Source organism: Crassostrea angulata, chromosome 5, assembly GCF_025612915.1.
Source record: "Crassostrea angulata isolate pt1a10 chromosome 5, ASM2561291v2, whole genome shotgun sequence".
Lineage (NCBI taxonomy): Eukaryota > Metazoa > Mollusca > Bivalvia > Ostreida > Ostreidae > Magallana > Magallana angulata.
In genome coordinates, this window is record NC_069115.1 from 47,136,035 (window position 1) to 47,163,848 (window position 27,814).

Below are 27,814 nucleotides of genomic sequence, written 5' to 3' on the forward strand. Positions count from 1 at the left end.
TTTCCACAACTGTTTTCTAAGAAAAAAATTCCACGGATAAACAAGAAAACAGATGAAATTGAGTTTCATTGAATTTATTTTGCAACATTTTTATCACAATGTAAGAAATGAGTCAATAAATAAAACACTTCTGCTATGAACTTCTCCAATGACAGAACAAAATATGGTACAATTGTAATACTTCTCCTTCATTCTACACAAATCAACGGTGGCCATTTCATTTGGTTAATTACAAAACAAAAGCATTAGTAGTAGCATTGATCTATTAGATTCAATGTTTTCTCTCTGTACAAAATGTTTGAGATCTTCGCATTTCTTTCAAACTTTATTTTGTGCACAGGACATAGAGATAGTGGGAAAAAATCAACAACACCGGATTTCTCAATACCCAGGGATGGAAATAGGGCAAAAATGTGAAAAAATGTCTACAATTCACATCACATACAATTCTGGAATTGCACATAGCCAGTGACATATAAAAAAACATTTTGAAGAGTCAACAATTTTTTTTCAGATCTAACAAAAACACAACATAAAAACAATACATCTTTCCCCATTAATTTTTTTTGTAAAAAAATTTCTCACCCCCCCCCCCCCCCTCTTTTCCTTCCCCATAAATAAGCAATGCTTGGAATTGATTTCTAAATCTCAATCGCCTCTTTCACCAAAGGACAAATGGCTTTGAGAATCTACCTAATGCTGGACAACAACATGCAAGTACTAAGCACAGTACTGCTCATAGAGACTGAATTGACTATAACTTCGACTGAACAATAATAACATGGTTTGTGATTGTAACAGTAAACAGTGCCATTCATCAATTCAACAATAATACAGGGACTGTCACTCACCACACAGGCTTGTTTTTATCTTATTCCTCACAGCACTTAATCATTTTTCATAAGAACAATCTGAAAGATGACATCTGGATTTGTTGTTTTTATAATAACTTTCAGATTTGGTTGACCTAGAAAGTAATTTTAGCACTAAAATCTATGGAATTTTTTTTTATGCTGAAACATGGTAAACATATTGATTCAAGTAAAATAAAAAATGGCCAAGAGTTTTAATAAAATTGGTAGCTTTTGAGCATTTCTACCAAAATGGTAAAAGTTACTGGCACAAGCATTTGAACTTCATTCAAATTTCATTCAACAGCAAATTTGAAATAAAAATAATGGATTTGATCATATGTTGGATGATAAAGATGAGGGTGGGGTTTGAACAGAATAATTTGTTCACGTCCTAGAGATAAGTTCACAATGCCCATCTATTTGTGTAGGTTCTATTGACTAGTTTGTTCTCTGTGACAAGGTTTACATGTAGATCTTCCGTTCATCAACAGGTTACATACAATCGAAATATATGCATGTACAGAAATAGTTTTCAAATACTTAATACATAAACTTTTCAATAAATAAATCTATTTCTTAATTTTTATATCTTTATACAGTCAAAAAATATAGGAATAGAAGATACGCTTTACACTATTCACCAAAAAAATGTTCTCTTAAATAAAAAATATCAACAGAAAGAAATAATGTCAAACATTCTTTCTCGGAAAAAAATCCACATGCAAGTCACCAGAGTGGAATGCAGGAAAAGAAGAAGTTAGTCAACATATCTATCTATATCAACACAACATACTTTGGTTTTTTAACGAAAAAAAAAAAACTCACAAAAATCAAACCATTATGACAAGTGGAGAAACAGAAGCGTACATATCATAAGATAAGTTCCAGCACCACAGAATGCTGTACAAATGAAAGACTTTGATACTGCCCCATAAAACTGAGGCCCATACAGGGTTCAGACAGGCCGCCCCCAGGGGTCAGCCTGTCCGCTTTGTGTTCGCTACAACAAGGCTGCAAGTGGACAACATGCAAGTTGCCTTGTCTAACTAATCTCATGGCAATTCTCTTTGTACATAGCTTGATTTTTTTCTCCAACACTTCTCTCTTTCTTTCTCATCGCGTCAGCTCATGGGGTAACAGGGGATAAAATATCACAGTCAAGAGTTCACAGAGGGTTAAAATTTGTTCTGTTTTGACGTATTGTTTCTTTGCTTGCACCGCCCTGCCTTCTAGTCGTGCACCACTTTGTGCGGCTCTCAGAGAACCACGGAGAACTATAGGTATAAAGACTCCAATTTAACGTCATGGAAGACCGGTGAGTAGGATTCGTACACACAGGAAGTGCTTTGCGTGGCGACGCTATGTCATGTACTGCATGACGCCACGCAAAGCATAGAGAAGCTCCCCCTGCAGCCGGGCCTCCAGTAGCATGAGGTTAACATGCACCTATAAAATCAAATACATACAGATATAAATAGACAACTACATGTGCAGAAGAAAAGCATATTAAACTAATACCTTTTTAATAGATTTAAGTTGTACTGAGTTAATAACATGAATGATATTAAAGCATAAATCATCATTTAATATCTATAGAGAAACTGCCATGTCGACAGAACTACACAACATCTTGATCACATTTCTTTACACCATGATGTTTTCATTATCCAACACTCCCCAGTACACTAACCTAGCCTAGTTTTTTCTTTGAGAAGTGAAAAAGAAGTTTTGTAGGTCTCTTCAGTAGATCATTCATCCATGACAACTTGCCCTTTTGATCAAAATGTTAAAATAGGCGACCTACAGGGCAAAACATAAACAAGTAGAATCTGGGCCAAGTCTTCACTAATCCTACACTAATGCCCTAGTACACTCCTTGTAATGAAGTATTAAAAAGATCTTTAACCAGTGCACTAATGCCCCAATACACTACTTCGATGACGTATCAAGATACACCTTAAAGATCTAACTCTAATTTACCTTTTCTGAATGCTTGAACTCTTTCATTACATTGTCGTAGTCCTTTTTGGTTAAGCGCTCTGGATAACAGGTGACGGTTTTGATGTACTGTTTCAGGTTCCTCTCCAACAGTTGATTCACCTGACCATAGTCGTAGTCGTCATGCATGATTCCGTACAGACAGTGGATGTAGTACCAGATCGCCCTCCTGAAGGCCGACGTATCCACATCAATAACCTCTCCCATCCTGTCAAAACAAACAAGTTTGAAAAATTAGTACATGCATTGGTCAATACATTACACCTTAGCATTGTCAGAATCACAAATGATACCATTGCAAGCAATTCAAAAACACCTCAGTTGGTTTTTAAGGTAATAACTTACGTGTAATAGGTAAGGTTATAGGCCATGGAGAACTTCTCATCCAACAGGTTGCCAATTTCAGAATAAAGCCTATTGGCTATTGAAAAGCCATGGTCATCCCAGGAATATTCATTTGCTCGAAATGTAGGTGCTTCCTCCGTGCAGCCACGTTTCGTAAAGTCTATGTAACAGAATTCTTCATCCTGCACGTATTTAATAATCTCAGCTTTCGGGGATGGTTTCTTCCCTGGCTTTGTCACTGAAATTTAAGGCGAACAATGTTATATTTTCTGACGCTTGCTAATTCTTACACCAATCCTACAGGAAATTTAAGGTGGGTGGGTTGTTAATTATTTAGTTTTGAAGCTCAAACTTACATTCAGCACTTTGGAACTCCACTTTCTCGAATCGTTTCCTCCTCTCCTCTTCAGTTGGCTCCTCCTCTTGGCTTTCTTTTAATTTTTTCATTCGTTCCATCAAAATTTCAATTCCGACCTCTGGTTCAGAATTCTGTAAATACAGGAAAAGAATGTTCATAAAATGTCACTTGAAAATTGCACAAAAGAAATTTCACTCTCAATTTATCGTAACTCTAAACAACTATATTTCATGAGATTTTCTCCCTTCGACTTTCTTTTACTGAAATTGTAGCGAGATTACATACGCTATCGGAAGAGCTGTCACTGGTATAGTCCGAGTCGTTGGAGTTTTCGGTCGGGGAGTGAGGTCTGTACGTGAATCCCCCGTGATGGTCTGGCTCATTCTTAATGCCACAGCCAAAGACGAAGGAAGAGAGAGCATGGAAGTGGGCCATGATAACGATGGCTTGTACGAGCTCAGACACTGACCAGGCCTCTTTACGCAATCCCTGAAATATCAAAATCGCACAATAAACGCATCTGTCTTATAAAGTTCAGGTTTGTAGGGTTTACACATAAATTTTTATCATGAAATGAAAACATGGAGCATTGATTCTACCTCAATGTGTGATTTATTAAACAGCCACGGTCGATGTGCCAGGATTTTGTTGACTTCGTGGAGCTTTCTGAGTTTTGTAGGGATGAAGGCTGGTCCTTTGAGCCAGTCTTGGTCCCCTCCTTGAAGGATAAACTCCTGCTCGTGAAGGTGGATGAGATACGCACACTGATGCCGACTGGCAGCCTGCAAGAACCAATCATAAAACACTGCAATCAACTTGTCAAGGCTCCCAGAGAGAGAAAGAAAAAATCAATGTTTACACTGCTATTCGTATATAAAACATCATTTTTCTTGAATGGAAAATTTTCTGAGTCATCCTTTTTTCCTCCATTGTTACATAATGTGTGATTTTCAGAAGAAAATCAGAATTCATGTGTGGCTTACCATAATGGCAATGTAGTGTCTGTAGTGGAAGGGGAGGGGCCCGTCCCCCCTCAGAAGGTACTGCTGGGTCCTCAGGAACATTTCCAAGTAGTTGGGGTGGTACCCCATGAGCTGGGTGACATGGTCTAGCCGGTTATTCTGGAGGAATGCGTCCACAAACAACATCTGCGTCTGTAAGACAACGAAATGTTCCTTGAATATTATATATTCCATTCCAAGTGAAATAAATCAGAATGGCCAGTGAAGTGCCAAATTAATTTAAGCCTATGGTACACATGCATGATAATTATGCAAATTAATTCCAGCTCCCATTGTCTTCAAGTATTTACAGACAACCTGTCTAATAATGATTTTGTTTACAAGATAAAAAAAAAATGATCTAAGTTTCAGACAAAAAGCAAACCACACTACAGGTGAAAATAAACCTTATGTAATCCAAGCAAGTTTTTACATGTTTAAAAACATACTCAAATTGCCTAATTACTGGTAGTACAGTTTTCACTGGTTATTTCTGGTCAAATTTGAAAAGATAATCCTTTCACTGCCTGATTATCATTAAAATGCACCATTGAGTAATCCAGTCAGGATTAAGTGCCAGCTTTAATCCTCTATATGTCATTTCAAATGTTACCTGTCCAGATTCTGGGGGAATTTACAGGTAAAACTCCGGTAAAACATGTACAATAGGTCAACAAAATACATGTGAGATGAAGTGCTCTGAATATCATTTTGTGGTTAATTTAAAGAAAATGAATTCTTGATGATCCCATCTCAGTATCATTAATCTCAAAAAAACATTGACACCTTGTAAAGTTTCCTGGTGAGTTACAGCTAGGTTTTTATTTTGCTATTTTATATTAGGCTTTTATTTGTTCAACTCCAGACAGGGCTAGGGCAGAGGTGGTCAGTTACCCAACCCTGACAATAACCACTGGTCAGACTTTATGGTCTTCCAGGCAGAGATTGTAAAAATATTTTATCTTTGTGATGTAATACATAGCTGCCTTCCAGCCAAATAATAGAGCACAAAAGCTTGTTAAGCTTTTGCAAGAACAGCAGTTTGCATTAGATCAAGTTTCAAAGGCAAAAAATTACATTCCAAAATTCTCTTGGTTATGTTAAAAAAAAGAAGCTCCCCCCCCCCCCCTCCAATAAAGTATTCAATCCCAGTACAGTTTATGGGTTTAGTAATATTTGTATATTTAAAAAAAAAAAATTTAGTATCAATTTTGAAAATTTTCAGAAAACTGAAAACCCCCAGATTTTCTGAAATAAAATACTCATATTAAAATCCATGTATTTCAGAGAGATAATATATTTATCTCTTGCATTTAGTAATAGTCTAGCTTGACCAATTTATTGAAGATTTAGTCATCAAAAATACCTGGGACAAACTAAGGTAGCCAACAGGTGTTATCGGTCATTTTTGTCGGTCAAATTTATCATACCTCTGAAAGCATGTCCCTCAGACATTCCAACAGTGATAAACCGTCGCTACTGGGATCATCGAGTTCACTCTCCATTTTCACTTGGATTTTTTTATCAAATGATATTCCTACACCTATCCTCATCTCTAGATTGTCTGGCAAGAAATGCCTCCTGAAAGCTCAGCATAGCTACATATAGCAGAACAGAGGGTTGCATCATCACACTATAGCTGGGAGTGGGATTGCATCAGCATGTTTCTTTACACTACAGTAGGCCTGTATAAGCTATAGGCATTTTAAATTGAATGGGGCATATCCTGAATGGAGTAATATTTTAAAAACTTGATTATTTGCTGACCTGAGTATTTAAGGCTTATTTAGTAGGGTAATCTTGAGGATTTACTCTTTTAGAATATTAGCATGTAACTGTAGAATAATGTTTTTATATTATGTTACAAAAACTCCAGGTCGTGTATAAGTTGAATCTCAAATTCCAACCTTACATGTACTATCTACATAACATCCAAAGCATTTTGGGAGACAATGTTTAAAACTATGCTGAATAATTCAATGAATGTTGAATGCATCACGAGAATCAAATGTGTGTAATTTATTTTGCAAATGCAATGAAGATGGAACAGTGCATTAATATTTTTGAAAAACAATAAATTAAATACATACCTGATCTTCGGATGTAGAAACTGGGACAATCTGGGGATTAAAATAAATAATCAGTGAAAATTTACAAAGAGAAAATTCCTGTTAAAACTGAACATCCGATTATAGCAGGATTAACAGCTTATTAAAATAAAGGAAAAAAACTGGCAACATCCACATTTGCTAATCTTTAATGTTAGACCTATCTGGATTAGAAAATATAATATGCTATTTGGCAATTCAATTGTAAATAATAAATACCAACACTAAATTTGAATTTTCAAAATTCATCGAAAATTTTCGACAGATGGTCAGACCGATTGACAAACCGAAACAAAGGAGCATTATACACTTCACGGTTCTCGTTAAAAAGACACATAATTTTCACTGAAAACTTACTCCATTATAGACTTTATAACTCCCCGAAGCAACGAATTCCAAGCGTACCATAATACATATGCAAAATCAATTCGATATATTCAAATATAGCTATGAAATGTTTTCAGATGTCGTCTGTCTTTTTCCAAACTCAAAAGAACAGCTGAGCAAAGCAAATGAACCAGAACGAGGTCATATGAATAATTAGGGAACTTCTCAAGAGTAAACAAAATATGCTGATCTCGGTTTAAATGGATTCGGGAAAACGTGATGAATCAATGCATTAAAAACTATGATATTAATTGTTTTTACACACTTTAAATAATAGTATAACCGCTTATGCACTCTTAATCATTAAACCTTCAGTCGATATCGTAAATATAAATCAAAATTCTCGCACCCTGGGCCTTGGAGTTTTAAGAGAAAAAAAATAATCAAATAGCTATATGTACCTTTTCGTTGTCATTATGATTTAGGTTTCGATGCAATCCTGTTTGAGGGTCAGGCGCTTTTTTAACACATTTCTTATACACACATGTTTCCTTTAGCGATTCCGTTTCGAGTGGTGATTCTAAAACACAGTTTCTGTTAAGATCCAACGATTGCAGATTTGTATAATTCCACATTGATTCAATATATAATAATAATGAGAAACTGTCCTTTAATTAATTCAGTTGTCGATAGTTTGCAATTTAATTTGATTTTTCTCTCATATTATCCGTTCTACGCTGTCTCGCACTACTTCGGTGAATACATAAATAAGTATGAAACGTCAGGTAACATGCGATAGCCCTTATTATGCTAATTTATGCAAGTGACCCCTTGGCATAAAGTTCGTCCAATCAAAAACGGTGTTGCAAACGTCTTACGGAGATAGGAAAAAATTCCACTGATGGGGAAATGTGCTATGTTTCGGTCACATTGGTCTGATTCTTAATTAAACATTATCATGACTATTTTAATTCTATAACATAGTAAGTACCAAAGATAATCAAAATAAATTACATTAAAAATAACTATATAAATGCATAGCTAACGTTATCAGGTTACTGTATTGTTATGGAATAACTGTCGAAGGGCCTAGGGGATGTCTTATAACCTATTAAATTAAAAATTTAAAAGGTACATATATCATTACGTTAGGAATATTGTATATGTATTAGAATCTTAAATAAATAAAGACTGACGCTATGTCAAGAATTTATTTTGAGACGTATATGATTAAAAAAAATATGTTTTTCTTCTCTTGGGGGGCTTGGCCGAATAACGTTTTCTGATTGGTCAAAAAGAAGGTGTGTTTTGTCAAATTCGACCTTCACATTAAAATTAGACGGCATTTTGGCAATTAGAGATGAATTACATCAAGATAGCAACACCACTTGATCTAATATTTCAAACAACAAATATTCCCCGCCGTACAGAAACCACTGTTTATAAGCTCAGAGGATAGACTGAAAAGACACACTAGTCATTTTGACAAAGCTGCTACCATTCTAATGTGACAAGCTAATACACTACCCTATTGAATAAAGTAAAGTTTTTCTATATAATCTAATAAAACAAAACCTGAGCAAAAAATCTCGATTCAGAATAGAAAACACAACCTGCTGCGGGCCATAGTATTGTGACCCAGTAATTTAAAGTATCAAACCTGAAAATTTTGTAAAATGAATTCCTATTGATGCTTTTTTTTAAAATTGCACCACATATGTCGAAGACAGTTGTTATCAGTTTTTCTAAAAACCATAATCTTGTACAAAAATAATTGAAGTTTCAGCCACAAAAATTAATCTCTTAGTGAAAAAGGGTCACTGCTTAGTGTTTAATTAATAAAATATCAGCTTATATATCGGCAACACGATACATCATCAATCAGTTGTACTTCGGGGACTTAGTCTATATGACAATAAAATTTCTGCTATAATACAGCCATCAGAGCCAACACTATTCCCATGATTGTACGCCTCAATCATGAAATCTTTTGATAAAATTGAGAATCTGTTCTCTCCAGAGGTGGCTACCTGAGGAAGAAAAAGCTGTGTGTAGGACAGAAGTCTGATCAAGTGTGTGGTAGGGGTTATAAAAATACTGAGACAATCACCTTTGTCCGTTCACACCAAAGTACCGGTAACCCAAAGTCCATTGCCCCAATGCTCCTGTCACTAAACCTTGACCAAATTCCCCACACAATCAGCTGTGATGCAGCATATACGATTAATTACAATTATTTCTCCCCATCTAAAATAACAACCCTGCCAAAATTAAGATCTAGCAAAAAATAATCATTCATCTGTACCTACAGCACAGTATGTCTGTTTTCAAATCAAGCAACAAAGCCCTTTTTTGGGCTGTCATTTCATCCATAATGTAATGCTGTCCGAATTCCCTGGGTCTTTGTTTGTTGTTTCTGTGGGTACAGTCAGCTTGAGTATCCAAGGCTACTGACCTTGTAAATGTCCCACTAATTTTCCCCTACGCTAGCTAAATTTTTACGAATTACCCATGCAAACGACAGCATTCGGGAAGCTGAATATCTTTTTTATTAGATGACAGATGACAGTCAAAAACCTTTATAATGGGAGAAATTGTTGTCCAGTAAGCATAATATTGTCCTTTCCATTGTTGTTGCGAAATGCTGCCGTGAGCTTCATATTTCTGGCATTTGCTCTTTACGTCTTGGATGGCACCTTTGCAAAATATAGCTTGGCCGTGACTGATTATTTTCCTCCAGAAATATCGGTGGCAGTACACGGATGTTGGGAATGATGCAGGAGCTTGCACATGCATGCGCCTGCTTTGTTTATATTGTGCGTCAACAGCATCCTCTTGTTCCCATAATTTCCTTCCTCAGATGATGCACAGATCCCATTCACAAAAACAAACTCCTGGAAGGTGACCAAATCATGCCCCCAAACAACAATAGAGCCTTGCACATGTTTATCATCAGTAACACCTTTTTTTAGAATGTTGTGTGTATATTTGGAACTTTGATTACGTAGAATTCAATACCAATAAATACATGGAGATCATACATATTTAAGGTATTCCGTGAACATTTTAAATACAATGAATACATTGTATTGTGACATTCAAGAGGGATTCTTATGGGAAAAAAATACAAAGTATCCCCCCCCCCCCAAAAAAAGGTCATGAATAAAAAATCTACCGGTATTTAAAATTACACCTCTATAACATATTGTCGGGAAGCAGTTTTACAAGTCTAGTTTTTAAAAGATTGATTAATACAACATATGGGACTGATAAAACAGTAAAATTCCATGAAAGGAGATACATTTACACGTTAACATTATGACAATGTTACCATGTCCTCTAGCTGTTATTTCAAGTAACAGAATTAGATCAGCCCAAATAAAATATACTTGCACATGTATCTGATTTTACAGAAAAATTTCCATGAAAGGAAATGTGTCTACATATTTTCCTGTGCCTCCCGTTATTTCTTACAGTTAATCACTACCATTATAACAGTAAATCTTCAGACCCCTATATTTAGAACATAATCTTTCCTTGACACTATTATGAGTTGTCTCCCCTGCTGTGCTGTTTCTGATTACAATTGCCTCCCCTTGCCAGATTAACTATTACATCTTTTAAAACAGCATAATGCCCTAATGCATGAAAAGAATCATAGCTATTGGCATTAGTTTATATAGACCAATGCTTTACACCATCAAGTCTCTCTTCAATAACATTAATGTCTCTTTCTCTCCACCAAGTTCCAGTCGCTAATGTACAAATAACTGTACAGATAGGAAATCCTGCCATTATGTAGTTTGATGAAATACCTAAGAGGGATGTACAATTTACTGATACAATCCATATTTAAGACCCAGTCTAATTTTGCGCCACAATTTCCATCCAATATAACATGTGTAATGGAATTACAGAAATTAAGGGTGATGGGAATAAACATCACAGCTATTGATTTTCATGGAACATCAAATCAGTCTGGTCGTTGGCAGTGTTAGATAATAAATATACCACATCCAGGGGAATTGGAATCCTACCAAGTTCCCAATGGGCCAGCCACAGGAACCTGATATAAGGTCCACAAAGGAGAAGAATTATATCTCTTTACAAACTTTTCGAAAGAGAGAAAAGTTCCATAACTTGGTAAATGTACATGCATTCTGAATTTTGCAACATCAATACCTGTATTTAAGAAAGTGTATTTAACTAGCAAGCATTATGAAGAAAAGTTTAAACATGCATAAAATATAATGCTCAGACGCTTATATATATGTGTGTTAAGACAAAGTCGCGATCCGGGAAATATCATAAAAGATCTCAAGCGTGTAAGATCGCATGGATTTTTCACATTTATAAATACAAGGCTAAATTTAAAATTTTCATCTCGTGCCCTGAGGTTTTTTCGACTGAATAGACCTGCTAATTTATACGGTTTATTTATAGACACATTTTGACCATGATGCAAATGAAAGGAAGCAGTTGAAAGAAATCTACGTGTAAGAAGCAAAATAGACTGGAGGGCCAGGATTCCTTAATAAAGATGATAAAGTGGGACTGCTAAAGCAGACACTCCCATCAAGCTATAGGCCAACTTATTTCATTTTCCAATGAAAGTTTCAGTACCCTGGTACCTTTTGCAAACCTCATCCAAATCCACACACAACTTTACAGACTTTTTTCTCGGTCAACAACATGACTAGTACATGTGCTACATTGGTCAGTCATGGAGGTTAACCTAAATTAGCACGCTTGACTGACCGATGTAGTGGAAAATGACATCAGCTCTCATAAACCACAAACCACCAAACCGGTACATCCCACAAATCGCCCCCATAACTCACTCAAGAGCTGGACATCCCACAAATTGCCTAGCTGGGGTAACAAGTACAGAATTTACACCTGAAAGGTGAGCTTGTACCTTGATGTTCACAGGTTTGCTCGTTAACAGAAGTGCAGCATTATGCAAGATACCTCACCTTCCCTTTACTATTAAAACCTGCCGAACACGTGCATCTGTCAGCGTTATAAAATCTTATAAAAAAGCTTATGTACTTTGTACAAGACCTATCACTGTCGTTTAGTTTCTGCTGGGGATGCATGTATGACCTTTCATTAAAACTCGGAATAACAAAAGTATAATTACTGCAGTGTTCCTAATATAGACACATAGAGAGACAAGGACATCAACAGATAATGAGGGACTGTGTGGGCTGATTATAAAGCCTAGTGTCCAATCTATATTGCTGGTAATTAACAGGACTATAACCTGCTGATTAAGCAAAAAATTACATGCTTAAGGAAAATAGTGAGAATCAGAGAGAACATCACCTTGTACAAATCTATTGAATGAGAATAATGGTCTTAGATATCACTGGTTATTTGTTTTTTTTGCTGAGTAATCTTCTCAAGTGTTATCATAAACAAAGGTTTTATGGAAAAAGCAAAGCTGTTCAAATCTTTCTGCTTTAGTGCATTTTGTTGGAAAACAAAGTGATTTTATTGAAGCTGTCAGGAGACATTCATAATATTATCAAAGGTCACTTCATAGCAATCTTGTCGGACGGTGAGCTGACATTCTGAAATGGCTGAACTAATCATGAAGATGTTTTCACGTACAAAACACCACTTTCCAATTTACACCATAAAAAAAAGGAACTTTCCTGCAATTACAAAAGTTATGAACCCACGAAACTCTTAAATTATTTCGTCAAACGATATAAATGGAGTTGGCCCTAAGCCTTGGGTTCACCTTCCGAGCCATTAAGATCCCTGTGTGATAGAGAGGCTCTTGGCCATTAGCTGTGTTCCTGTCCGTACCTGGTCCAAGGACTAAGCAGGCCCTAAACAAAGAGGAGCCAGGAGTCAACCTCTGGTCAAGGACAGTCTAAAAGACAAATCTTCCGGGATCTCCCATCCATCGGGCATGCTCGAATGGAGGCTCCGATGGCATCTTGTCATTTATTACTCCCCCTCTTTGTGCAAAAAAAAAAAAACGGAGAAAAAAACTGGAGAAAAAACACTAAAGCGCCTTTGGAAGAATAATTTACAAAGCATTAAATGTCAGCACTGTAAAAAGTTGCATGTAACTGTGTAACTTGCTGACACAGCAAAATAAAAATACATTTTTTCTTTCGTAAGCAGATAATTTTGTTCTCATTTACTAGTACTTTTTTGGCACGATTGTTTAATAAATTCAAAACTTGACATACAAAACCTATATTGAGACCCATCACACAATACCCTAATTTTCCAAGTCACTGAGTCGTGCATTATATTACAATGGCCAAAATAAATATGTGACCTCGTTTGACAACAGGCGCTATTTCTATACCCCATTAAATCTGTCTTGGCAATATGTACTTTTGGCAAAAAGAGATTCAATAGACTCAATACGTTCAATAGATTCCTGAATAACTGTCAGAAAACAATCGAACCAGACTAGAGTATTATTCAATATTCAAAGGCATTACCTTTATACCTATCTTAATTTTCCTTTAATAGGTAATTAACAACCCCATCACTGCTTTTTTATTTGCATTTTCTCCGATCTCTTTAAACAAGCATGTCCAAACAATGATTTCTGCACGTTGCACCCTAACATTAGAACAACAAACATTGTCATGTCTGAGCAACGGTAATAATTACATCTCCACAGACAACTTTATCAGGAAACCATCTACAAAATCTACAGCTGTGCTCCTCATTTTTCGACAGCCTACTCCAGAAATTGCTAGAATATCAGAATAAAATACTTGCAAACATACAATTGCTACAAGTATAGGGCAAGAAAATGTCAAAGGATGTCTGTTAACACAGATGCACTGCCATGTTGTAAACAACATATTATGTCAAATAGCTGAAAAAACAACAATTTCTGTCTGACAAAATGACTGATTTTAAGAATGGTCACTTTCTAGTAGTGGTACTGACAGCTTCCATCAAATGGCTTGGCTTTGAAAGGACATTCAGAAAAAAGAGATACCGGTATATGCTTTGACATATCCTAGAGCTTTCCAAAAGGTTTTCCATAATTTTGGCCAAGAAAGATCAAAGGAGCCTGCATGGGTTCTACATCAGTTTTCCTCTTTATTGTGTGTTACAAAAATAAGTCACATTCCAAAGTAGGTATTAGGCCTATTTCAATAAAAATCTCTGCCTCATGTCAAATAGTGCACATGTACATTATATTAAGATAATGACCAATACAAACAAACTATAGAATACCTGTTCTGTTTAACCTTGTGATTTGAACAGGAGTTATGGAAATATTTTATACTCCCCCTTTCATTTCATGATGCTGTGCTCTTAGTTTGTTGCCTTTAGTGGTGGAAGATGTTTCTCTTTTTATGATCTCTTTCTTTTACTATATTTAATTAGTTACAAGACTAGAAAATATTGAACGTACCTCTGACTCTGGAATATATTTACTTGGTCCTTTTCCATGTGCCTTTCTTGGTATTTTGATACCACTGCAATTCTCCTACAGAAATACAGAAATTAAAATACAATACTCATTCGTTATTCAGATAATATTAGATATTTCAGTTAGATGATGATGATGATGATTTAATAATTCACTCTGTGACAGAGCATGATAAATAATATTAATCAAATCTATTATCTATATCAATATACATGTGTAAGCATAATTTTGACATGATTACCATTGCATTATCAGCTAAGTTGATGACACTGACATTATTAAATATAGAATCTCTAAAGCATGAACCAAGAGACTCTGGTGTGGGACAGACTGTAGTTGGATAGATAAGTTCACATCTGAATATCAAATGTGATGGTAATGTATAGCTACATTATAGGAATGTTATATAACAGGTGGTGATAATTGAAATGGATAATTGATAAGAGAGAGAGAGAGAAAGAGAGAGAGAGAGAGAGAGAGAGAGCTATTTTTGGAGTGTGATTCAGCCAAGAGTGAAATCAGCTGATTTTTGATTTTTGTTGGGGACCAGCTGATCTAATCCCAGCTGACATCTACCTTAGAGTTTACCTGTGTAACTTACGATGACAAATCTCATAAGGATGACTAGTTTTATGAAACCACTGGAAGGGATCAATTTATCATATTTGAAATCAAGTGTATTTATGTATTTTATGGTCGGAACAATGCTCATTAAATTAGAGCAACTCTGAACTAGCAAAAAAAATATGCTACATTTAAAATTTGGAATGTTCATTGTGTATATATATGAGACAGAGTGTTTAAACTTTGCAAAAAAAAAACCTCTTATTTTTCTAAACCAGAGATGCTAGTGTTGGCAACTTTTGGTATTAATGTCAAGATGTGGATTATTGTAAGGAATTTATGGTAAATAAATGATTTTTCTCATTGTAAAAATTGTATGAGGGCACCACAAGTTTCCTACACAAATAAAGGACCTATATTTGTGTAGGAAATATTTGTACACATGGAAAAAAATACACAGACTCAAAAAAAAAATCTACAAAATTGCGCTCATCAAGGTTATATACTGCAACACACAGAGACCTTATGGAGTTTTCTACAAAAATATAGACATTCAAACAAAAAAATATACAAAAGCCGATATCTACGATGTTGCGATGGACTCTGGCGCTATGAGTAAGTGTGTCTCCTTTACAATTATAGGTATACATAAAGAAAAATAGATTACAAAAGCAAAAATCTACGATTGCGTTCATATGGACTGCGACAAGGTGTCTGGATCAGCTGATTCGTTGGCTTCTTGGGAGGTCACAACAGGCCCCACCAAATCTTGATGTATTGATGCGAATTACATCTTTTTACATTGACATTTACATTTTGCTTCGAGCAAAAAAGTGGCGGTACATAGAGGTGACCTGCATAGGGTGAGCCACTTCTTTACAATTTTTAAGTAGGGCCCTGAAAGGATAATGGTATAAAACAAGCGGTGACAGTCATTAACCGGGTCAAAGTGTCCCAGTTTTTACAAAAAAAGAAGACCTTTAAACCCCTTTATTCCTACCTTCAATTTTATTTAAACTAGAATTTGTTGGTAAATTTTAGACAATTTACAAGTGGATTCTCTGAAATTTTTTTTTACAGCACATAAATCAAACTCTCTCTGTTTTTTTCTCTCTCTCTGGTAGATGATTGTCCATTTTATAACCCCCTTAACAAAATATTTGTTATTTTTTCATACTGTTGATGGAAACATTCATCTAATGTGCCTCAAGTATACAATAATAATATCAATGTTATTCATAGCAATTTACATACCTTGGGTTTCTATTTAAAGATGAATGAAGTCAATACTTGATAAAAACATTTTCTATTTTTGTACAGACCTTGTAAAGTTTATTCAAGATATGCAACATGCTGTTGATAAACCCTTAAAAAATTGATAAATTGAGCTTTTAAGGTAGTCCTATACTCGGCACTAAATGGGCTCAATCATTAAAAGCTTAGCTTTAAATGATAGATATACATTTTAGCAATACATATACAAAAGAAAATATGCATGTTTACATGCTAGTTTGTTTGTTATCACCTCTCAGACGGGTGTACCCCCTTGCGAAAATAATTGACAATTACGAAATTTGTCAGACGTCCGTTTTTCCTAAAAATAATTACCAATTTTGGGAAAATTAGAACTGAACATACAAAATAGAGTATAAATATTTATTTAAGCCATATCTCATCAATAATTTTGCGCAAATGTTTGTAAGTAAGTACGCTTTATGGACCTGATGTATCAAAATAGAATACAAAAAATGCAATGCTAGTATTGCGTTTGGTAATTTTTTTACTATTTTATGGACTCAAACTTAAATTCATGGTGTTTATTCTATAGATCGACATCTTAGAAAAAAGATTTGGTAAAATAAATTATATGTTGACGGATTACTTTTCACGCTATAAGCTCTAAACCAAGTAGACCCTGACGAAAAAATCCATAAAAATCACATTTTGCTACAGTTTTCTGCCTAGATCTGTCAACAATGTTAGTTATCATTTAAACATTAATTAATTGACGATTGAATAAATTCGAAATAGCTTCTGTCTATAAATTTAAACCGGTTTTGGTAAAAGAAAAAGAAAATTTCGGGGGGGGGGGGGGGGGCATCTAAACAAAGAAGATATAAGCATACCTGAGATCCTGGTTAATCAGACACTTCGTTTTTCATTTTACTTTAACAGAATCGAGTTTCTCAACATTTATCATTTCTATCTCTCATAGAATACATGTATTACCGTTCTAATTGCTTATTATTGCCATTGTTTACAACAGCGATGTAGAGCAAAATCAATACCGGATATCTAAAACGCTTTGTAAAAGTCGAACCAATATTGTAAAATCCGTATTATGACGCAGTGCGATACTCGGACTACTTTAATCATGACGGTAAAAATTTTGTCAGATTAGTCTAGTAACTTGATATATAAACAATTCTTCACAGTTTGAATATGCATGTTACTAATAAAAAGCAGTTTAACAAAAAAATAAATTAATGCTGTACCAATTTATTTTTTGTTTTATAATATAATCATTCAAAAGAAAATTATTTACTTTCAGAATAGTTATTGTGCTGGCCAATGTTTTGTTGTAATTCTTTTGCCAATCTTATGCCAAATTTACAAGCAAAAACATCCAATTAACTTGATGTATCTATATATATATGCATGCAAGAATAAACCTAACCCCAAATTGTTTATATTAATTAATCAATATTCTCCCCTATACTCTACGGGGTTCATTAGCTGGTGAAAACATTAGCACTCTTGACTGTCAACATTAAAGCTGAATCAATAATGTTTTCTAGAACCAGGTGTGCCCCCTACTAACCCAGTAAGGGGGGAAGAGATGACCCCCCCCCCCCTTACCCCCTTTAGGTAACCTTTCAATATTTTTCTACATGCAGGTTAGGTGCATGTCACTGTTGTGGCAATTGTTTTGACATAATAAAGTGATGCAAGAATAGGCATCTTTTGACACTCTGTAATCACGATTGTTTATTTTTCTACGGGATATAGGATTAACGTTGTCATTTCAAGTGTACATGTAGTGCAAAATTAAATGTCAAAGGACTAGTATTTCAGTAAGAGACAAGTGAAAAGCTGTCAATGTGACAGCAAACCGGGTTTTCTTTTATGTAAACTGTATCCATAATCCACGTCGACCCTTATCCAGTGAAATGGAGTACCCTACATGTATATGCAACATTTTGCCAAAAAATGACTAAGTTCAAAAGCTAGTATTTTTTTCATAAATTATCGGAAATCAAAATCCTAGCAATATGCACACCTCTGATATATGTACAATTGATCTGCAAAAGAACAACTTTCATCTTGAGAACTGTAGGAGGAGTTATCCGTACACTGAGGGTACCCTATATGCAATATTTTGCCAAAAAATGACTAAGTTCAAAAGCTGATATTTTTTTCATAAATAATCGGTAATCAAAATTCTAGCAATAGGCTCACCTCTGATATATGTTCAATTGATCTGCAAAAGAACAACTTCCTATCTTGAGAACTGTAGGAGGAGTTATCCGTACACTGAGGGTACCCTATATGCAATATTTTGCGAAAAAATGACTAAGTTCATAAGCTGGTATTTTTTCGATAAATTATCAGAATTCAAAATCCTAGCAATATGCACACCTCTGATATATGTACAATTAATCTGCAAAATAACAACTTCTTATCTTGAGAACTGTAGGAGGAGTTATCCGTACAATGAGGGTACCCTATATGGAACATTTTGCCAAAAAATGACTAAGTTCAAAAGCTGGTATTATTTCGATAAATTATCGGAAATCAAAATCCTAGCAATATGCACACCTCTGATATATGTACAATTGATCTGCAAAAGAACAACTTCCTATCTTGAGAACTGTAGGAGAATTTATCCGTACAATGAGGGTACCCTATATGCAATATTTTGCGAAAAAATGACTAAGTTCAAAAGCTGGTATTTTTTCGATAAATTATCAGAAATCAAAATCCTAGCAATATGCACACCTCTGATATATGTACAATTGATCTGCAAAAGAACAACTTCCTATCTTGAAAACTGTAGGAGGAGTTATCCGTACAATGAGGGTACCCTTTTGGCAGCCGCCTGCCCGCCCATCCGCCCGCCCGCCCGCCATTTTCACCATTTTAATAACTGGATTTTTCCGTTGGAAAACCCGGTTAAAAACAGTACTTGCAACTGAAAATTGTTGGTTATATCTGTCAAGTAAACCACCACCATTTTCAATATCTGTTCAATTTTATCTACTAAAACTATTAAATCTTATCTTCTTTAATTCTGTATATACTTGTAATCAAAAACTTAAAACTTTAAAAACACACTGTCTATGCTTGTGTAAAATTCTATAACGAATCTATTATGTGGGGTCAAGAATGTGAACTAGACCACTTGGTCAGGAATTGATCCTCTTAGGCAAAAAAAAAGTTCATAAAACCTGTGTACAAGACTAATTCACCCATTCATTCATAAAATAAGGAATTACCACTGATCCAAGAATGGTCATTCAGCTTTAAATATGATTATAACAATCTCCCAGGAGCCAACCCCACTGACTGTTTATAAATATAAGGTACAGGTGGACAGAAGTTGTCACCCGTACTTTATAATACCCTTTGCATTTTTTACCATAACTAATTGAATGCCTGTTCTTGAACATCAGAAAATTTTGCAGTGCATTTTTTTCTGGAGCCCTCTCCGATACATCTCAAAACACTTGATTTGTAATCCAAGGGTTCTCCGTTTCGGCAGCCTCTTATTAACCTTGCTCACGACTCCTGCAGACACCAAGTAATATACAAAATGTACCTCTCCTGATATTGTAATAATTCCATGGCAGACCTTAGGCTAGGCTCGCATACTATTCTCCATCAGAGCTAAGGAGATTTGCCTATAAACTCTACTACTGAGTTTCTTGGGTCTTCTTCACCCATTAAAACTGCCAACATTCCTCCTTATTTCCTCATCCCCTGATAACAGGAGATACTTAGATAAGTTGACATTGAGATTTAGTCTTGTCTATATTAAAGTGTGAGCGGTGATAACATCACAGATATTGCACCCACTGCACTGCGTAACACAGCTGCAAGGGTACCATGTACCACAGAGTACAGAGGATTTAACAAACCTTTAACACAGCAGAGCATTTAATTGAAATTAATCTGGTAATTGTTAAGGTTTTAGGTAATTTATTACAAAAGAGTATCAAAGCAGTAAAAAAAAAAAACCCAGTCAACAATTGAAAAAAAATTTAAGCAATATCTTTTTGAAATGGATGACAAAGAAAATCTTTATATACCATTGCAAGCTCTTTGGGTTTTTGGATGATGGATAAATTGATACATGTACAATATATCTTTGTTTGGGGTGTGTTTATTGTTGCATGTTTTAGACACTTAAAAGATCTGAGATCATTAATTATATTAAACATATTTATTCAATGCAGAACGCCAAGCTTTTTTTTATAATCTAAAAAGAAATGGCTTCACCAGTTTACAGGTCAAATTGAAAAAAACTTATGAGAATAAACAGGTGAGATTGCCGCAGTATGAATGTATATCTGGAAGTTTTGTGAGGCCAACCCATCTATGAGGATATTTTTAACTCTTACTACCGGCATTTTCTTTACTTCTGTGATTTTTGTGTATTACAATAATGGTACCTGGGCATGTATGAAAAATAACATTATTAAACTTAAACTTCAATCATCATTTCAACAGCTGTATACATGTATGTAACTGGCATACTAACAATTTAAGTTAATAGCCATCAAAATGGTATTCTAAAAAAATAACAATTATTTGAATAGTTACAACACAAGGAAGAAATTTCTAAAATAACATACTACTTGAAATATACTTCTAAAAACACCACTGTTCAACAGATTTGCATATATCTTTTTTGAAAACAATCTCCCCAAAAAACCTCCTCTGGCCTATGGATCTCTGTATAAATCTCTCTGTGACCTGGTTGAATCAGAGCGTAAAATGTTAACGACTATAAATTGTGTGTTAACTATCAAGAGAAGATAATGTAGGTTAACCAACCAATTATAGCTTTAACTCCCAAACAGATCCCCTTTATACCTAAATTTTTTTTTCAAATCAAAATTGTTATAAATACTTCCTCCTCAATCTGTCAACATCATTCAAAGATTCATCTTCGTGTCCTCAAATCAAAAGTTAAGTAAAGCTTTTATCGTAAAATGAATGAAATAATTCATAATCTAAACCAGATTGATGACGAAATGTATAATTAAACTATGCAGGGTTAAAGATAGAAAAATTCCACGGAAATTTATGAGAACAGACAGACATACAGACAAATCCTTGATATTGAAGAAAGATATGTTTTCTTATATATGAACTGATTCAAGTACAGGAAACTTGCCAGCAGTATACAGAAAATAAGGACATTAAAATTCCAATGCATTTCTTGACATTTGAAATGGGCATGGAGTCATAACCATGTACAGATAGCCATTTACTACAGTACATCTACTTTTTAGAGGGACATATTCGCCCTCGTTTTATTTTTAACCCCTTTCATCTAGAGGGACATATTTGCCCTTGTTTTATTTTCACCCCCCCTCGCCTTGTCAGCAAGTGAATTTCAATGTCCTAAATCACAGCTGTATGGGTGAATTCAAAATGGGATGAAATTGTTTCCAAGTGTAGAGGGGCGAAAATTACACAGGGCAAAAATAACCCTGTATATACAATACTTTGTGACAGTAAAAGTCGACTATAAATTGACTGTGGTTTGATCCATTGTACATATGCTTTTTCATTTTTAAGAAAATTGAGATATTTTGAAAAGTTTATAGTTATGATAATCTTAATCTGATGTTCTTGTGCATCTTCCACCCTTTCAACAAAATTCTTAGCTATATAAACTGATATAATTTATATGACAAAGAATTTACTATGCCAGTAATTTGATATATAGTTCTATAATATTATTACAAATACATGTACATGTAGAAGGTTTCCATGTTGATCTTTTTGTAAAACCACAAACTCATGATTTTTAACTCTGATATTCTACTATATTTATACAAAGTCACAGCTATGCTTTATATATCCACCCAGAACTGGATTAATCTAGCTAATATCAAGCTTTGGGTCTATAAAAAGTATAGATTCTGCAGTACCAAAATGGAATGTCAATATTTAGTTTTCAGCAAAAAGGCGTCCATTCAAACACTTCAGCTAATAGTGTTACATTTATTTTCTCTCCTTTAAAAAAAGTTCATTCAAGACTTCGGTTAGCAGAAAAATCAATGAAAATATGTAACAAATAGTTAACTGCAGCAGTTTTTTTTTCTCTCTCCTCTCGACCCATTGAGAAAATGTGTGGGAGATCCTCCATTAATATTTGAACATAGATCATGTAGAAGGACCCTGATATTGAAGATGGCCAGTGTTACTGTTCACAAGTTGATTACCATTCAAACATAATTCACACCCGCTCCTGGCAGCTCAATGAATTTTAAATATGTAATTTAAGCAAACGGTCCTAAATGTTATGAAACCATTTATATTGATCCATAGGGTGCTTTTATTAATAAAAATATTCTGTCATTCCCTCAAGAGTTTGGCCTCAAAGCTAATAACCTACTTCATAAGTGATTCTTATAAATCTAATCTAGATAATACAGAACATAAAAAGTCTCTTGGTATCCATTTATTTTTCTTTCAGTCTCTTGGTATCCATTTATTTTTCTTTCTGAAGCCTTACATCATATCCTATGGTTTATAGAACATTTACAGAAAAATCCTAAAAATGTTTCAATTGATTCTTGCAAAAGGATTTCAACTTCCTAAAAGTCCACTGTATCATTTTTAAAATATCTAACACTAAAAGCCAAGGAAGCAATTAAGTTGATGTGACGAAAAGGTTTCTGTTTTAAGAATCCATCGCCATTTTATCGGAATGAATAACCATATATCTGTTATTTTTCATGATTATCTATTTTTCGCTTTTTCCACTATCTCTTTTTAAAATCACAAAATATTGAATATGCAGAAATCATATCCTCGTATTATTTTCTATAAAAAAGTTTTAAAATCGCTAAGAATGACTGACACAAATTAAAATTGCAATATTTTTCATGTTTATTCAAATTTTGTGACACACAAAAAAGCGGATATATGATATGTATTATATATATCAATTTGCTGTGGAAAAGTCTTAAATACTGAACAGTATTGAATATGAATGAGTGCAATACACTTAACCGACTAAACTGACCACAAATATTATGTACTTAAATTCTCCGTCATGTATCGCAGTATCCTCAAATCACACTGCCCAGCTAGCTTGCTGACAATCTACGTTTCTTTATTCAGGAAAAATGTGGGTTAGTTGTTATACAGAAGCCTAATTCATGAGAAAAATTCATCCTGGTTGCAAATGACGATGAGACTATAACAAATAGGGATTGACTAGAGTAGTCCTTGAAACTAAGTAGCAAATATAGAATCTGACACCTTCATGCATTTCTTGCATTGTGCAAAACACCATTTTTATCTGCTTTTAATTGAGACTCCATCACATGCTCTTTAAACGGTAGAATTTTCACTTTCATGTTTCTCTTATATTCAGTATATTTTTTTTAATTCAACCAGAACAGGAGTTTACAGGACACACCTTGCATTTGGCTTATGAGATTAAACAGCTAGGGATCAAAACCTTTAAAGATTAATTACAAAACATTTACATAATTAGGTTTGACTTTCTGATGCAATCCCCGGACAACTATAATCCAGTCTGACGTACCAACACAATTGACCTGCGTAACTTTTAGACTGCTGGGTACACAGCTGATTTAAATTTTTCTTGTTGTTATTTTAAAGGATTGGTCAGAAATCTTCACAAACAATTTAGTCTTGTCTCCTCTTTGATCTCAATTCATTCAGCTATTCTCTGTTCTGGCTGAGAAGTACATTTTTCTCTTACCAATCTTAAATTTGTTATATGTCATAACATAACTTATCATGCTTATGGAACAGATCTTGTAGCAAGATGAAACAAAAAATTGGATCTATTGGACTATTGAACAGCAAATGTAGAAAATAAGTGCACCTGTTTCTAATACATGATGTACAATGTAATTCATAAAAATTTGAAATCAATTCTAAGTAATTGAAACCATGGACTCTGAACTGTTTCATTTATATAGCTTAACAGTCAATATAATCTTGGACTTGAAAAGTCAATCGATATTTTTTAAAAATCCATGAGATGAGAGAGAGAGAGAGAGAGAGAGAGAGAGCATGTCCTATCCTAACAGGAGAGACACAGGGATTGTTTAGAGAATCTGATTCTGACAAGGAAGCTAGGTTGAACAATTTGAGTTATAAAGATCTATTCATTTTTTTTCAAACTTTCTATTTTTTGTGTTATAAGGATCTTTAAACATTATTTTTGAAACCTATCTAGTCCTTCATAACTAAATAATGCAGTGCAAATATTGACAATAAAAGATACCTCACTAAATCAAACACTGGAATAGTAAAACGATGTGTCATCATATGAATGTAAGTGTTATCATCCAGTGACAGTAGCTAGCATCTAGTGCTTAAAAGTCATCTATTGCCAATTAATCAAGATAGTAAAAAATACTTTGTTCCTTCATTGACCTTACTGCACTCAGCCATACAAAGGTTGGATGTGTTTTCTATGAATCTGATGCGTATATTAAATATTAGTGTTATCAATTACCTTTAGTATCTTTCCTTGTTTTTATCTTTTGCATGAATGTTTTTGCTGAAACTTTGAAAAATAATACTTGTATCCTTCTTAAGATAGAGTCAATTCAACAAGGTTATGAGGAAAATGAAATGCGAGCCAAATGACACGTTTCCTTGTAAGATTTGGACAAATGCCCACGAAACGAAAAACCATGTAAGACAATCAAGTCAACACAAAAACTTACCTGTATATCTGCTAAAAGGTTTGAACACCATTCTCTCACATCCTCAAAAGGACAGTTGGTGGACAGACGGAGAATGTCAGGCAAATGCTCCTCCACCAAGGGGTTGATGGGAAGGGGGTTCCCGTTTCCTACGAGGATTTGGTCCTTCGGGCTGCCGTAACCGTTTGCCCATGCATCTAACGTCATTCTTATCATGTCAAAGCTGTGCTTCCTGGTATTGGGGTCTCTACTAGAGAGAACGTGGAAGAATCGCAGCGAATCTTCATCTCGAACTCCATTCTGGTTCAGAGTGGTTGCCATTACTGATCCAATCCTGAATATAAAGTGGTATTTTTTATACTAAGTCTTTGTTTTTTATATAATTAGATTAACCTTTAAAAACCTCTATTCCTTAGTACTCATTTTTATTACAAATATTGGTAACTGAAGAAAATTGGATTTTAGAACATCAGCGATTAATTTCCTCTGTTTTGCCAAGATAATGGCTATTTCTATGAAAAATCAATTCAAAACATCGCAATAGTGACCTGGGTAAAACTACTACGACATAGATACATCATCTGTTAACTTATAGGATGATTAATCCTCTAGTACGTTTAATTAACATTTCTCCAAATTGCAGAAATTATTTGTTCCTTTCCAATACATCTGGCTTTAATGTTGTAATTTTATGGTTGAATGTATTTGTTACAAGGTAAAAAAATTAAAGAAAGTTATCCTTCAAATCTCCAAGTTATAACCTCTATACCACCCTATCATTTTACAGTTAAGCCCAAAAATAACTTCTGTGATCCACATATAAATGAATTTCATCAGGATCATATGGTGACAGCTAGATCATATATTTCACAATCAATAAGAATAGTTAACTAACATTTCTGATCTGTGCTTTCTATTCAATAGAGTATGCTAAATATGGGTAAAAAATACATCTGCCTGAAGTAAAAGAGAGGAAAAGTTCGTATACTACATCATAAAAAGACATACGATATAAATGTCAATAAAATAGATTAAAAAAAAGTATCATATAACATGAAAATATAATTATGGAATTACTTAGTGGAAATTCTCACAGGCAAAAATAGAAAATAAAAGAAGATAGGTTGCATCTGACCTTATTGCATATTTTCATAGTCTTCCATTATCTAGGCTTATCATACATCACATTAATAAAGAATCAATCATTTCTTGCTACATGTTACATGAAGAAACTTGATGAATAATTTAACACCTGTTACACATGGTCCTATTTCTAATTCACAAAAGATAAGCTTGCATTCAGAACACAATGACTTTATTTTTCATAATTAATTCTTTTTTATATTGATTTGATATAATTTAGGGAAAGGAGATATTTGCATGGTTCAGTCTGTGGTCACCCCCCCCCCCCCCCCCCACACACACACACACATACACACACCGGCCCTATGTACAATCATTTTCATATTTGCTTCAAATTCCAAATTCAAATTAATGAATTATCTTCATCATAGATTCACATACATGTACAATTGTTTAATACATGTATGTAAATATATAAATGTTGGACATGTACCCATGGCACCCAATACAGATGACATTTAGAAAGCCTTGTTAATTAACACCAATAATATGTTCAGGTGTACAGTTTATAGAAGTCACACCAGCATGTCTTTAATTACATACTTTCTTTTTGAGAAGTGGCTAGGCATAGCAATCATGAAGGCTATGCCCCAGTCAAGACAGAAGAGAATATACAATAGGCCTAATAATGAGTACGGATCCAAATTCATTTCGAGAAAATTCGAATGCCAATATGCCTATATGTCTACAATATTAACACTATCTTGAATGAAAAGTTATTTCAATTAACTTATCTACAAGAGAGCGGTATTTTTGCTGACACAGGCAGTTTAAATTCAACCATGATTCTGCGTTCGCCACCACGATGATGCAACATTCCAGTCTTAACGTTGGAAGTTCGTGCCAAACACGACACATGTTCAACATCACGTTGGCAACTTCCGATACCCGGCACAAATATAAGTGACTGACATGGTCTTGTTGACAGGTACACTTCAGTGGGGTGTATTGCATGCTATCTTTTTATAGCTTGTCAAGATATCAGCTGATTTGAAGCTAAAGGTACACCTTTATAGCCTAATCATGTGCGATGCCTAACGGTTTTTCAGCCATTTCCGTATGTAAACCTTTCACACGTTTTCCCGCAAAATTGAAAGAGAGGCCTTTGTTAAAATCTTACCTGGCAATCTCTGGTCCGTTTTGAAGATTTTTTTGTGTTCAGAACATTGAAAATATGACTTGATTCGAACAGCGAGATGACTGTCGGTCTCTCCACTACTCCATAAAAATGACCTTGGCATTGAGGAAGGAGGAGTTACCCTTCTTTTGGACCAATCAGATCAAATATTGAGAGTAATTTATTTTTAGCAAGTCAAGTTTTCCAGTACACGCGTGGCTGATCACAATCACGGAAAGTTTTCGCTATTAATAGATAGAACTTTATTATGTTAATTTTGATGCATTTCACACAACAATAGATAATCTACACAATAGGCAATACACAATACATTCCAACTAAAGACGAGAAACTGAGAGAGAGAGAGAGAGAGAGAGAGAGAGAGAGAGTATATCTCTATCTGCAATATATTGAGTGCCAGTTTGGTGAGATTTTAAATTTTATTTATATATCTACTACACCCCTGGCACATGGACTACAAACTTACAGGATGCAACTTGCTCAATACTACTGGCTGTTCCATCAGTATCTTCTGGAAGGATCTCGAAGTTTAAAATCTGACCTACTTTTTAGATTTTCAACACTATCTGTCTTCAATGAATCAATTGTCCATTGCAAATATATGGGTACTTCACCAATAGTAGTTT

The 27,814-nt window shown here is 34.5% G+C and overlaps 1 protein-coding gene across 4 annotated transcripts; it reads right to left on the reverse strand.

The window, feature by feature from the left end:
* Positions 1 to 58: 58 nt before the first annotated feature.
* Positions 59 to 27,311, reverse strand: LOC128184258 (sestrin-1-like). Of its 4 annotated transcripts, XM_052853681.1 has the most exons (11): positions 27,171 to 27,311; positions 24,929 to 25,241; positions 14,397 to 14,471; positions 6,647 to 6,676; positions 4,539 to 4,709; positions 4,155 to 4,337; positions 3,841 to 4,044; positions 3,554 to 3,686; positions 3,198 to 3,435; positions 2,835 to 3,060; positions 59 to 2,300 (listed from the first exon to the last, which is right to left on the reverse strand). In XM_052853681.1, the coding sequence occupies exons 2-11, from the start codon at positions 25,226 to 25,228 to the stop codon at positions 2,214 to 2,216; spliced, it is 1,647 nt and encodes a 548-aa protein (XP_052709641.1). In that variant the 5' UTR covers positions 25,229 to 25,241; positions 27,171 to 27,311; the 3' UTR covers positions 59 to 2,213. The 4 variants fall into 4 exon arrangements, with proteins under 4 accessions (XP_052709641.1, XP_052709642.1, XP_052709644.1 ...); XM_052853682.1 differs by lacking the exons at positions 14,397 to 14,471; positions 24,929 to 25,241; positions 27,171 to 27,311 and adding an exon at positions 7,453 to 7,978; XM_052853684.1 differs by lacking the exons at positions 14,397 to 14,471; positions 24,929 to 25,241; positions 27,171 to 27,311 and adding an exon at positions 7,022 to 7,412.
* Between the last annotated feature and the right edge of the window lie 503 nt (positions 27,312 to 27,814).

Bases quoted from the DNA above. Each gene is read 5' to 3' on its own strand.
- LOC128184258 (XM_052853681.1), bottom strand. From the start codon at position 25,228: ATGGCAACCACTCTGAACCAGAATGGAGTTCGAGATGAAGATTCGCTG. The intron at 4,710-6,646 runs GTATGTATTTAA...GTTGTCTTACAG, and splicing joins TTTCTACATCCGAAGATCAG to ACGCAGATGTTGTTTGTGGA. The intron at 4,338-4,538 runs GTAAGCCACACA...TGGTTCTTGCAG, and splicing joins GACACTACATTGCCATTATG to GCTGCCAGTCGGCATCAGTG.